Raw genomic sequence first — 12,772 nt, forward strand, 5'->3', positions numbered from 1 at the left:
CACCAAGTCAATAGGCATGCACTGCCTTTTCAGAGTCCTTCACAGCAGAGCAGAGCAATGATACCTTTGGGGATCTCAGTGTCTCTGTGTTCCCAGTTGAGAGAGAAGACAACGGAACTCCACCTTCCTGTTTCAGCCTTCATACTATAAACGGTTCCTTTCGCAGTGCGTACGTTGTGTTTTCTTTTTGGTGCTTTTTCTGTTTAAAATGCTTCCGAGCATAGTGCTGACACACCCTGGTGTCTTAAGCCCACGAAGGCTGTGATGCATTACTTGGAGAAAATACACGTGTGAGATGAGATTCCTTCGGGCTTCAATTATATTGCTGTTGGCTGTGAGTTCAGTGTGAATGAACCAACAATATGTATGGAATAAGGTGTCTTTAAACAGAAACACATAAATCCAAGCTATGTATTGATCAGTTGGTGCCCATGTTGTGAACGTGTCACCCCGTATTTCACTCTGGAACCATGAGTCAGTAGTCACTAACTCAGCATTCATGGCAACTTTATCAGGCATAACTGTGGCAAATAATGGGAACGGAGTGTATTGTTTTATGTGCACGGTGAGCCATGAGACGTCTACCATGCTTATTTTATTTTTAGTAATATTCTCATTTTATTTTATTAAATATTGATTTATCTGGCTTTGCCAGGGCTTAGTTGTGGCATGTCAACTCTTAGTTGCAACGTGTGGGAATTAGTTCCCAGACCAGGGATTGAACCTGGGCCCCCTGCGTTTGGGAGGGCAGAATCTTAGCCACGGAACCACCAGGGAAGTCCCTGTTCTTATTTATAGATGAGGAAACCGAGGCTTAGAGAGGTCAAGGAAATTGCCTGTCATAAGTGGCATAGTCTGGATTAGTAAATATATCCCTTTGATGACATGCTTGCTGCAAATATCTGCTTTGACCATCAATGAATTCTTAAGGAAGATCACAGGTGTTTAGGAAATAGATGTCCTCTGCCAATGGGATTTTTTTCCCTTTTTGTGAACTGGGCTGGGAAAGATTGAGGGCAGGAGGAGAAGGGGGTGACCGAGGATGAGAGGTTGAATGACATCACCCACTCAATGGACATGAGTTTGAGCAAACTCTGGGAGGCATGCAGGGCAGGGAAGCCTGGTGTGCTGCATGCAGTGCATGGGGTCACTAAGAGCTGGACATGACTGAGCGACTGAGCCAAACTGAAAGAGGAAAAAAAATGTGAACGGGGTGGGAAGACTCAGTGCAGGGAAATCATGAACAGAGTGGGTCAGAGAGGCTCAAACCTGAATATACACAGACATGACCCGAGGACCTTAAAAAGGGTGTAAGTCAATTGGCACTGGGTACTGTTCCTTACAAGTGTTCAACAAATGATTGTTTGCGTTGCTCTTCTTGTAAATAGAATCGTGAATGTCTGCAAAACCACAGGGGATGATATTCTCCCTTCCTCCTGAAACTCTACCTCCTAGTCAGTATCCCAAAAACTTTTTCTTGGACCCAAGGGATAGGGGATCTTAGCTCCTCACCCAGGATTTGAACTCACACCCTCTGCTTTGTAAGGTGAAGTCTTAACCACTGGACTGCAGGGAAGTCCCTGCAGTCTGAATTTTGATTGCCTTATTTGTTGGTTAATTTTATGGGTCAGCTTGGCTGGGCCATGGTGCTCAGATATTTGGTCAAACCTTATCTTGGAAGTTAAAGGGAATGTTTTTTGAGGGGGTGAGATTTATTTTTATGTATGTGATTAATCTATTTGGTGTTTTTACGTATGTTCCACTTCATTTTTTTCCAGCTTTCCTGAGATATATATGATCTATAACTATGCAAGATAAGGTATACAATGTGATGATTCAATACATACATATATTATGTGAAATGATGACCGTAATAAGGTTAGTTAACACCTTGATCACCTTGCAAAGTTACTGTTAAGTATTTAAGACTGACTTTCTTATCAATTTTCAACTACACAATGTTAGATCTCCAGAATTTGTTTATCCAGAACTGAAAATGTGTACCCTTTGATCAGCACTGCCCATTTCCCCCACTCTCTCAGCCTGTGGTAACCACCAATCTACTCTCTGTTTCTAAGAGTTTAGCTTTTTCAGATTCCACATATAAATGAAATAATACGGTACTTGTCTCTCTCTGGCTTCAAAGAAGAAAAAAAATTTTCTCTCATGCATCTTTGTTCATCTCTTTCTCTATAATATTGCTCATGGCAATGCTATAGGGTAGAACTCTAACCCAGAGAGTTAGAGACAGTCAGTAAACAGTGAGTTTTCCATACTAATTGGTGGACACTGGATTTTAGCAATCCAGTTTTAGCTCTCTGCAGGGTAAGTGCTGTCAACCCCTTTCTATGCTTTACTGCATCTCTAAATGATTCAGCATGAATATAGAATTAAAACTCAATCAGATGGCATGTTCTATGAGGCAGGGATCTTGCTTACAAACCACAAAAGTTGGCGTTGGTTAATTTAGACAGTGCTGTGCTTAGTCGCTCAGTCGTGTCTGACTCTTTGCGACCCCCATGGACTGCACCCTCCAGGCTCCTCTGTCCATGGGAATTCTCCAGGCAAGAATACTGGAGTGGGTTGCCATGCCCTCCTCCAGGGGGATCTTCCCAACCCAGGGATCAAACCCAGGTCTCCCGCATTGCAGGAGGATCCTTTACCATCTGAGCCACCAGGGACGCAATTTAGACAGAGAAGCAACTTCTTGCAAATTATATTAGGAGAGGCTCATGAGCACTGCAAAGTAGATGAAAACTTCAGAGCTGAAAGAAATGAAAGTTTGGTTCTTGACAAGTGAAGGTGAAGGTGACGTGAAACCCACCAGGTCCTTGTATGTGGTGGGCTTTCTCTCTCTCAACTTTAGGGCCCTCTGTTCTTTCCTCTCGGAGAAGGCAATGGCACCCCACTCCAGTACTCTTGCCTGGAAAATTCCACAGACGGAGGAGCCTGATGGGCTGCAGTCCATGGGGTGGCGAAGAGTCAAACACGACTGAGCAACTTCACTTTCACTTTTCACTTTTATTCATTGGAGAAGGAAAGGGCAACCCACTCCAGTGTTCTTGCCTGGAGAGTCCCAGGGACAGGGGAGCCTGGTGGGCTGCCGTCTATGGGGTCGCACAGAGTCGGACACGACCGAAGTGGCTTAGCAGCAGCAGCAGCATTCTTTCCTCTACATCCGGTTTCTCTTGAGTCTGAAGATTCAAGTTCTCTGTGACGGAGGAATGTATCTGAAACGACATCCATCCACAGTGGCCACCAGGCTCCATTTAAATGCTTGAGCCATAGTCACGCCATTTTTATTTTTTTTAAATCATTTTGCTTATTTATTTTTGGATGGGCTGGGTCTTTGTTGCTGCACGCAGGCTTTCTCTAGTCGTGGCTCCACAGGTTCTGGAGCACAGGCTCGGTAGTTGTGGCACAGGGGCTTGGTTGCTCTGTGGCATGTGGAATCCTCCAGGACCAGGGGTCGAACCAGTGTCCACTGCATTGGCAGGCAGATTCTTACCCACTGTGCCACTAGGGAAGTCCAAGCCTCATTCTTTTTTTTAATTGTAATATTTATTTATTTGGCCATGTTGGGTCTTCGTTGTAGCGTGCAGAATCTTTAGTTGCAACATGTGGGATCTAGTTCTCTGACCAGGGATGGAACTCAGGCCCCCTGCACTGGGAGTGTGGAGTGTTAGCCACTGGACTGCCAGGGAAGTCTGAGCCTCATTCCAATACTTCATCTAGTCAACACCCATGTTTCTACCTTAGGTCCCATCTCAATTATCACTTATTTTTTCTGTTTAAAAAAATATTTTAAAGTAATGTATTTTAATACATTTTATTTTTTAGAGCTGTTTTAGGTGCACAGAAAAATTGAGCAGAAGATACAGATATTTTTCATGTAACCTGCACCCCCTTACATGAACAGCCTCCCCATAATCAAAATTCCCCAACATCGGTTCTGATCTATGAACCCACATTGACATATCATTACCACCCACAGTCCATACACTTTTTTAAAAGGACCCAATTTTACACAATCAGCAAGTTAAAGTGCTGAGGCTAGAATATATATATCAAAACCTTATAGTCCATAATCAAAATCCCAATTTACTTACAGCCAATCACCTTCGATTCGTATCTCAGAATAAAATTCTTTTCATGAGAGTCTTACATGCTCCTTTCCCAACAAAATTGTACAATCTTTCCCATGATAACAATTAAACGTCTTCATGCCCTCCCCTAAATAAATCTCTCCATCAGTCACAGTATTTCCAAACCCTGTCCTTGTTATAATTCCGGGTCAGTGAACACCATGCTTTCCCAAACGAATCCCCATCCTCGGTACATCCCCAGTAAATGAGGTGTCTGTACCAGAAGGGAAACACACATTTTGCAAAGTCTACAGAGAAGAGAGAAACAATCAAAATAAGAACCCTTTTTATTTTGTACCTTGTCTCTGCCATCACACACACACACACACACACGTGCGTGTGTGCATGCACACACGTTCCCACTCCCATCTGCTCTACTCTGTTCCACCATAAGCACATGCAAAACAGTATTGGTGAGGGATTGAGGTTCTGTGGAAAGGTTTCTTTTCACGGTAACATGGTTGAAGCACTCAGATGCTTGGTGCAATGTGATTTTTCTGACCGTCAGAGAACCGTGCATCCCTTATTTCACAATTTAATTGACTGTGAATTCCCTTTGCAGAACCCTCGTGTGATCTCACGCACCCCCAGCCCACTCCCCCAAGACCAATGTCACCACCTTGACTTCCAAGCCAAGGCCTCACCTTCTTCAGAACAGTACTTCCAGTATCCTTGGTAAGTTTCATTCAGGGAACACCACTTGTGTTTTACCCTGAACTGGACACAGTCATGGAAGATCCCGTCTCTATAGCGGAATGGAAAGAAACACTTGCCCCCTAGAGAAAACAAAAATTCAGGTCATCCCTCTCTGGGACTGTTCATTGAGATGTCACATTACTTTCCTGCTGCGGGCTGGAAGGGGGTTTGTACTCAGAAGTCAGAATCAGGACCCAATTTTATTGAACAATATCGAGTCATACAATATAGCAGAGCTGTGGGAACTCTACTAATAAAGGTTTTTTGTTTGTTTGTTTGTTTCATACCCCTACATCCATCCCACTATTTTCTATGGCATCAACAGTCTTGAAATTTTGCTCAGCATTTGACCCCAGTGCCAGCAATATACCTTAAGCTTAGAAATGTAAATGTGGGCATCTATCTATTAAATGATTACCACCACCTCCCACCATATCTCTTTTCTTCATCCTCTTCCACCATCATACACCCTCATCCTCACACACACACACAGGCGTGTACACACACAGCTATTTATACTATTATATTTGTGGTTTATTTCCGTACTTGATAATGTTAATACGAGGTATTTCTCACCCCCAGCACCACTTTTGTTCATAATATTCCTGATTACTATTGGACATTTTTTTTTCTATATGAACTTTAAAATCAGGTATTTTTCTATTAGATTGGCAGAAACTAAAGAGTAGAAACAGGTAGTGCCAGTGAAATTTCAGAGTGGTTTCTCCCTCTTGTTTTTGTTTGTTTTGGTTCTTGGCTGCACCGTGTGGGATCAAGCTCCCCGGCCAGGGATCAAACCCCAGTCACCTGCATTGCAAGGCATATTCTTAATCTATGGACCACCAGGGAAGTTCCTATATTACATTTTATGAAAGGAGAAAAAAGATTATTTTTTTTAACCAGGAAAATATCCCACTGATTTCCCCATTTTTACAATTTTTCTTTAAAACATGCTTTTTAGCAGAAGTTTTCTGATCAACTTACCTTTGACTTCTGGAAGATGAGTTACAGTCTCTGAAAAGTAAATTGGAAGTTGACATTTATTTCATTATTCTCATGTCTTCCACCCAAGAACATGGCATGATCTTCTACTTTTTTAGGAATTTGGTTTCTGTTCTTCAATATGATTATGTAATTTACTTTATATAAGTCCTGCATATTTCTTGCTGATGTAACCCCAAAACATTTTGTGACATTGATATAAAACAGAATGCTTCATTTCTATCAGTGTCCAGTTGGTTCTTACCAGTATAGAGAAAAACTACTGATTAATGCATTAAAATGTCTATCTTCAATTCAGTCGTATAGCCTGATTCTCTTTCTAAAACTAGTCATCTACTAGTCTTCCTAAGGACCTTAAGTATACAACCATACAAGAATTTTGCCTGTTATGTTCTGTAGCCTTACAGATTAGTTCCTTTTGAAAATAGCACATACATTAGAACCATCTCCTTCCAATGATTTTCATCAGTTCTATTTACAATAGACATCTCAGCGGTTTCCTGGTTTTAGTTGGAATGACATTAGGATTAAGGATGTTCATTTCAGCATGGTTAATAACAGTAAAGGAAAAGAGAAAAGAATCCAAAAAAATCAATCACCAAGGGAATTTTAAAACACAGGACAGCTTTATAATGTCATATGGGCATCAGAAAAGATGAGGATATAAATAGATATGGAAACATTTATACTTTGTTTCCAGATGACAAAAGGCATTTTCTGTTTCATTTCATTCTATAAGACGCTATTTTTGCAAAAATAAAATTATATGTAATGAAGATATTTGATGACCTAAAAATATTATCAGTAAAGCATACAGTAAAATTATGATTTCTCTCTTCTTCTTTTTCCTTAACTATTTTTAACATGGAATGTCCTTTATCTTATACACAAACACATAATATAGCAGTTTCATGAAAAATATGATTTCTTACCAGGAAAAGAAGTACAGTATTCAACTGCTTCACATTTTATTGCAAAATTTTAAAAGACTTTTCAACTCACCCATAGTTGGTGAATATTTATCTGAAAGACACAATTTTAAACAAATTTTCATTTCACTAGATTTAGCCTTTTAAATAAAATAAAAATAAAATACTTCACCAAATTATTCTAGGAAAAATAATATTTTAAAGGTAAAAATTCAATGTTTATTTCCAGTGGTGTTATTGTGGGTGACTTCTAATTTTTCCGTTTGCTTTAACTGTACTTTCCAAATATTGTGAGTGAATAAGGCACAATTAAAGTTATTTTCAGAGAAGGCAATGGCACCCCACTCCAGTACTCTTGCCTAGAAAATCCCATGGACGGAGAAGCCTGGTAGGCTGCAGTCCATGGGGTCGCTAAGAGTCAGGCACGACTGAGCGACTTCACTTTCACTTTTCACTTTCATGCTTTGGAGAAGGAAATGGCAACCCACTCCAGTGTTCTTGCCTGGAGAATCCCAGGGACGGGAGAGCCTGGTGGGCTGCCGTCTATGGGGTCACATAGAGTCAGACATGACTGAAGCGACCTAGGAGCAGCAGCAGCAGCAGCAAAGTTATTTCTAAAACAAAGAAACTCAACAGGCAAAAGTAAATGATTTACTTTTTCCACCTTCCCTACAAGATAAATCACACAATAATAGGAAAAAATGTATTTTATCATCTCACCATTATTTCTTGTTTTGTTTTATTCTATTTCTTTTCAGTACTGTCTGCAAAGTACAATTTGAAGCAACCATTTATTTAACTGTCTTAAAATGAGGTCCAATTAGTTTTAGCATCTATTAAAAAAGGATCTTTTCATCAATTTCACAGGTTTGTTGCAAGGATTAAATCAAAAACATATGTTTTGGGCTCTGCCCAGTAGACAGCAGTTAGCAAGCACTTTGGATATGGTAGCAATTATACTGCAATGATAAGGCTTTCTCTTATTACAACAATCCTGATTTTCTACTATCAAGTGGAAGACTTATTCAAGCTTGCGATGTGATGCACTTAGTCGCGTCATTCGTTTCTGACTCTTTGCGACCCCATGGACTGCAGCAGGCCAGGCTTTCATGTCCATCCATTCGGTGATGCCATCCAACCATCTCATCCTCTGTCGTCCCCTTCTCTTCCTGTCTTCAGTCCTTCCCAGCATCAGGGTCTTTTCCAATGAGTCAGTTCTTCACATCAGGTGGCCAAAGTATTGGAGCTTCAGATTCAACATCAGTCCTTCCAATGAATATTCAGGGTTGATTTCCTTTAGGACTAACTGGTTTGATCTCCTTGCAGTCCAAGGGATTCTCAAGAGTCTTCTCCAACACCACAGTTCAAAAGCATCAATTCTCTGGCACTCAGCTTTCTTTATAGTCCAACTCTCACATCCATACATGACTATTGGAAAAAACATAGTTTTGACTAGATGGACTTTGTCGGCAAAGTGATGTCTCTGCTTTTTAATACACTGTCTAGGTTGGTCATAGCTTTTCTTCCAAGGAGCAAGTGTCTTTTCATTTCATGGCTGCAATCACCATCTGCAGTGATTTTGGAGCCCAAGAAAATAAAGTCTGTTACTCTTTCCAACCACAGTGCCTCAGATTTTCTTCTATAAAATGAGGACCAAAACTTTACCTACCCCAGGGGACTGTTAAGGGGGCGGCAGAAGGTGAGATGGTTGGATGGCGTCATTGACTCCCTGGACATGAGTCTGAGCAAACTCCCGGAGAGAGTGAAGGACAGGGGAGCCTGGTGGGCGTCAGTCCATGGGGTCGCAAAGAATGGGACATGACGGAGTAACTGAACAACAAGAGACTGTTAGGAGGAACAGATTATTACGAGTATGAAGTACTTAGAATAGTGCCTGAAACAAAGAACTTAATAGCTTGTAACTGCTATTGTTACCAAGAATGTTATAACTACTGAAGTATTATCACCATCATCATCATCACCATCATTTCATCACAGCTGTCATCATTAATAAGATTCAAGCCAGTGTACAAGATATTGGGTTGGCCAAAAGATTTCATTTCAGGATTTTGCATAACATCTTATGGGAAAACCCGAGCAGACTTTTGTGGCCAACCCAATACTTGTTTCAATGTATCACCTGTGCTATATAAAAGTATAATGTGAGCCTCACTGCTTAACGCTAGAAATGTTTTCTTCCACTTACACAGAAGGGAGGGCGCTAGACAATTCTTTGGAGTATGTGGAAACGCTTGCCCGACGCAAAGATTTTAAATATTTTTAAAAGGAAACCTGACCTAATCACAACAGCAAAGAGTTACACAGCATTCGTGGTAGGAATGTAAAATAGTACAGCCCCTAAGAAGTTTCTCAAAAGATTCAAAGTAGAATTGCCATAGGATCCAGTAACCCCACATCTGGGTATTTATCTGAAAGAACTGAAGCCAGGATCTTGAAGAGATCTGCACTACCATATCATATCATCGCAGCCAAGATGTGGAGGCAACCTAAGTGTCCATCGATGATGAATGGACAAAGATGCAGTTTATATACACAACAATATTTTTCAGCCTTAAAAGGAAGGAAATCCAGCCACAGGCAAAGACATGGATGAACCTGGAGGGCATATTATGCCAAGAGAAATAAACCAGACCTAGGAGGAAAAACACAGCATGATTCCACTTTATATGAAGCATCTAAACCAGTCAAACTCATTCGTGAATGTTGTCACTAATGTTTACTCGCGAATTTATGTTCGACTCTTTTGTGACCCCGTGGACTGTAGCCACCCACCCTGGAGAAGGAAATGGCACCCCACTCCAGTATTCTTACCTGGAAAATTCCATGGACAGAGGAGCTTGGTGGGCTATTGTCTGTGGGATTGCAAAGAGTCAGACACGCCTGAGCGACTAACACTCTGTTGAAGTTTAACTATTAGTGTTAGCCCTTGGGCGGTCCAACCCCACAGGAGACAGAAATGCTAACAGGCAATGGACGACAATCCCAGAACTCTGGGTTCACATGGCACGTCAGGGTCTGCCCGCCTGGACAGTCCTTCCTGCAAGTGACCCCACTGTCATGGGATCCCTGAGTACTCCTCAAAGCTTGTTCTAGTGGAGAAATTATGTTTTGTGCATGGCAAATTTCTCACCCTGGAACAAGATCAATCGGATGAGCCTTCTGTGAAGTCTGGCCAGGTCAGTCACATGTCCAACTTCAGGACAGGCAGACAGGTGATTTAGATTGTTGGTGTTGTTGGTCAGTCATGTCCAACTCTTTGTAATCCCACAGACAATAGCCCACCAAGCTCCTCTGTCCATGGAATTTTCCAGGCAAGAATACTGGAGTGGGGTGCCATTTCCCTCTCTAGGGGAATTTTCCCAACCCAGGGGTTGAACCATGTTTCCTGCATTGGCAGAAGAATTCTTTACCATGAGCCACCAGGGAAGCCCAGGTGATTATAGCGTTTACAGTCTTCCTTCTAGCCCGTGAACTCCTGGAGTGGAGGTACTCGTGTCATTTAATCTCTGCTTCCTGTGCTCCTGAAAAACTGAAAGTGTTAGTTACTCAGTCGTGTCCAAGTCTTTGCGACCCTGTGGACTGTAGCTCACCAGGCTCCTCTGTCCATGCAATTTTCCAGGCAAGAATACTGGAGTGGGCAGCCATTCTCTTCTCCAGGGGATCTTCCCAACCCAGGGATTGAACCTGGGTCTCCTGCTTTGCAGGCAGATTCTTTATGATACAGGATCCAAAACCTACTATCTCATCGCTCCTAAGATGCTAAAATACTTGGCTTTTCATGTTTGAACGTTTCCAATATCAGAATGCCCCCTTACACCTGCTGGCATCCTATTATCTGCAGATTAGGTTGCTATGGAGATGTGCCTTCACTGAAGATGACGGTATTCAAGAAGTCAGCATCAAAACGAGTAGTATGGATGTCTGTGGCTCAAAAGAGAAATCCCTGGAGGCAAGAACAGGCTTTCTTAACCTCTGGGTTACAAGAGGAGAGAGAGGCAGTGAATAAGCAACAGTTTCAAAGACTCAAAGTAGATCACCACTACCTACTTGTTAAGACCGGCTCACTGCCCAGGACCAGTGAGTTTTAATTGTTTTATGTGTTGTTTCAAGAAATGCTGCCATCACTGAGATTTTGCGCAGCCAAAAGAATGTTATATGGAAAAATATGACTTTAATAATTCAGAAGGCCAGACACAAGTGGAGAAATGTTAGGAACATCTTAACTAGCTTCTCTCGTGTATAATTTCCTTCTTATGAATGTACAAAAGTGACGTCTTGTAAAAAACCTATGTATAAGCAAGAGTGTTGTTTTTCAACAAGTGTAAAAAAATCTAACTGATAAGGTAGTAGTAGTCATAGTTATACCAAGAGCATTTTTTTCTTTTTAAAAAAAATGTAAATCAATACTATGTTTGATTTGTCTTTCCATGCAAAGATGACCTGAAGAGTTGAAAATAGTTTGTGCAAGATCATCATTTTTTTGCCATTCCATAAAAAAGTTGTTTTGACAACTCTATGTAAGTCTCTTCAGACATGTAAGAAATGTACCCATAATGAAATCCCTTCTTCTATTGTCACTTTATAAAGTTGAAGGCAACATGATTTTGGTAAAAAGAATGAAATAGTCTTTCCAAAAATTAATTCCATTTTCAAAAACCTCTCCGTAAGGCATTTAAAATATATTAGCATGGGAATTCCCTGGTGGACCAGTGATTAGAACTCTGTGTTTTCACTGCCAAGGGCCCCGGGAACTAAGATTTCACAAGCCTCACTGTGTAGCCAAAGCCCCCCCCTCCCCGCAACCCCCCAAAATACAAGACAAAAGTACACAAACAAAATATGTTAGCAAGAAAGAAGACAGATGGTCATCAAGGAACATGACTTCTGTCAACAAAATTTTCTAATTCACATTCCTGCTCTTTGTTGAATCATCTTATTTAAAAAATAATAAAAACCCAGGGCTTCCCTGGTGGTCCAGTGGTTAAGACTCCATGCTGCCAATGCAGAGGTCATGGGTTCAATCCCTGGTCGGGGAACTAAGACTCCACATGCCAAAAGAATTTTTTTTTTTAATTAAAAAAAAAAGTTCATCAGTGGATTGTGTCTATTTTATTTTCAAAAAAAAAAAAATACAGAGTATCTTTTTCTTTCTGAGAGAACATGAGATAAAGATGGCCCTTACCCTTCCTGGCGTCTCTGATTTGATTACACATGGCAGGAGAGGTTTTCAAACGTCCAACCCCAGGTACTGTCACATTGCTCCTCACCTCCATGTTGGAGACCAGCCACGCTGTGGAGCCAGTAGACCGAGACCGACAGAAGCCCCACGGGCAGGGCCATGCTCCTCCCTCCAAGGAGCAGTGATCCACCAGGAGTGGACCCTCCGGAGTTTATAGCCACAACGCCTGTCTCCTCCCCGTCCCCTCCCCTTCGTCCCTCCTCCTCTTTCTCCTTCTTCTGTTTTTCCATCAACCCCAGTCCCCTCCTTCCCCCTTCCTCTTCTTCTCACCTGCCTTCTCTGCCTTCACCTCCTCCTCTTTCTTCACCTTCCTCTTCTCTCTCTCTTGGCCCCAAAGCCAGACCTCCTCCTTTTTCATAGGAAGATACACACACAGACACACAGAAAATAATAAGCTGGCATTCAATAAGACAAGGATTAGAAGTCATCACAAGGAATTTCCAGTTGTTTCCATGACAACAAAGATCACGGGAGCAGTCAGAGATTCATCCAAGTCTTGGACCTTACCAGTCTTTGAAAGCCAGGGCTGAAGAATCCCCTGCAGGATGCCAGAGAGGCTGCCTGGGGAATCAGGTTTGCTTCATGAATACAAACATCTCGGTGTACGCTCCGTGAACCTCCAGTGTGAGCCACTGTTTTCTCGTGGCCCTTAATAATCTAGCTAATGAGTTACAGGTGACCTCGCAGTTCTGGGAACGAGCAATGCACCATTTATGGTCACTTACATCCCACAATTCTGA

At 41.7% G+C, this 12,772-nt stretch overlaps 1 protein-coding gene across 3 annotated transcripts; it reads right to left on the minus strand.

The window, feature by feature from the left end:
* Positions 1 to 3,004: 3,004 nt before the first annotated feature.
* LOC147354149 (binder of sperm protein homolog 1-like) lies at positions 3,005 to 12,696 on the minus strand. 3 transcript variants are annotated; one of them, XR_015145161.1, is made up of 6 exons: positions 12,540 to 12,696; positions 12,303 to 12,381; positions 6,776 to 6,866; positions 5,826 to 5,855; positions 4,790 to 4,921; positions 3,005 to 3,230 (listed from the first exon to the last, which is right to left on the minus strand). XR_015145161.1 is itself a non-coding variant. In XM_086349685.1 (5 exons), exons 1-5 carry the CDS (start codon positions 12,064 to 12,066, stop codon positions 4,251 to 4,253), a joined length of 417 nt encoding a protein of 138 aa, XP_086205811.1. In that variant the 5' UTR covers positions 12,067 to 12,151; the 3' UTR covers positions 3,828 to 4,250. The 3 variants fall into 3 exon arrangements, 1 of the variants encoding a protein (XP_086205811.1); XR_015145160.1 differs by having other exon boundaries at positions 6,846 to 6,866; positions 12,540 to 12,693; XM_086349685.1 differs by lacking the exons at positions 3,005 to 3,230; positions 12,303 to 12,381; positions 12,540 to 12,696 and adding exons at positions 3,828 to 4,393; positions 11,976 to 12,151 and having other exon boundaries at positions 6,846 to 6,866.
* Positions 12,697 to 12,772: the final 76 nt, after the last annotated feature.

Source organism: Bos grunniens, chromosome 18 (assembly GCF_055505025.1).
Source record: "Bos grunniens cultivar Pamir isolate PY7600 chromosome 18, Bosgru_T2T1.0, whole genome shotgun sequence".
Classification (NCBI taxonomy): domain Eukaryota; kingdom Metazoa; phylum Chordata; class Mammalia; order Artiodactyla; family Bovidae; genus Bos; species Bos grunniens.

What these genes read in the sequence shown, in the direction of transcription:
- LOC147354149 (XM_086349685.1), bottom strand. Translation starts at nt 12,066, where the DNA reads ATGGAGGTGAGGAGCAATGTGACAGTACCTGGGGTTGGACGTTTGAAA. An exon ending in AATCAGAGACGCCAGGAAGG is followed by an intron (nt 6,867 to 11,975) that starts GTAAGGGCCATC and finishes TGTGTCTTTCAG; the next exon opens with ATAAATATTCACCAACTATG. An exon ending in GAAGTACTGTTCTGAAGAAG is followed by an intron (nt 4,394 to 4,789) that starts GTGAGGCCTTGG and finishes TCTTCTCTGTAG; the next exon opens with ACTTTGCAAAATGTGTGTTT.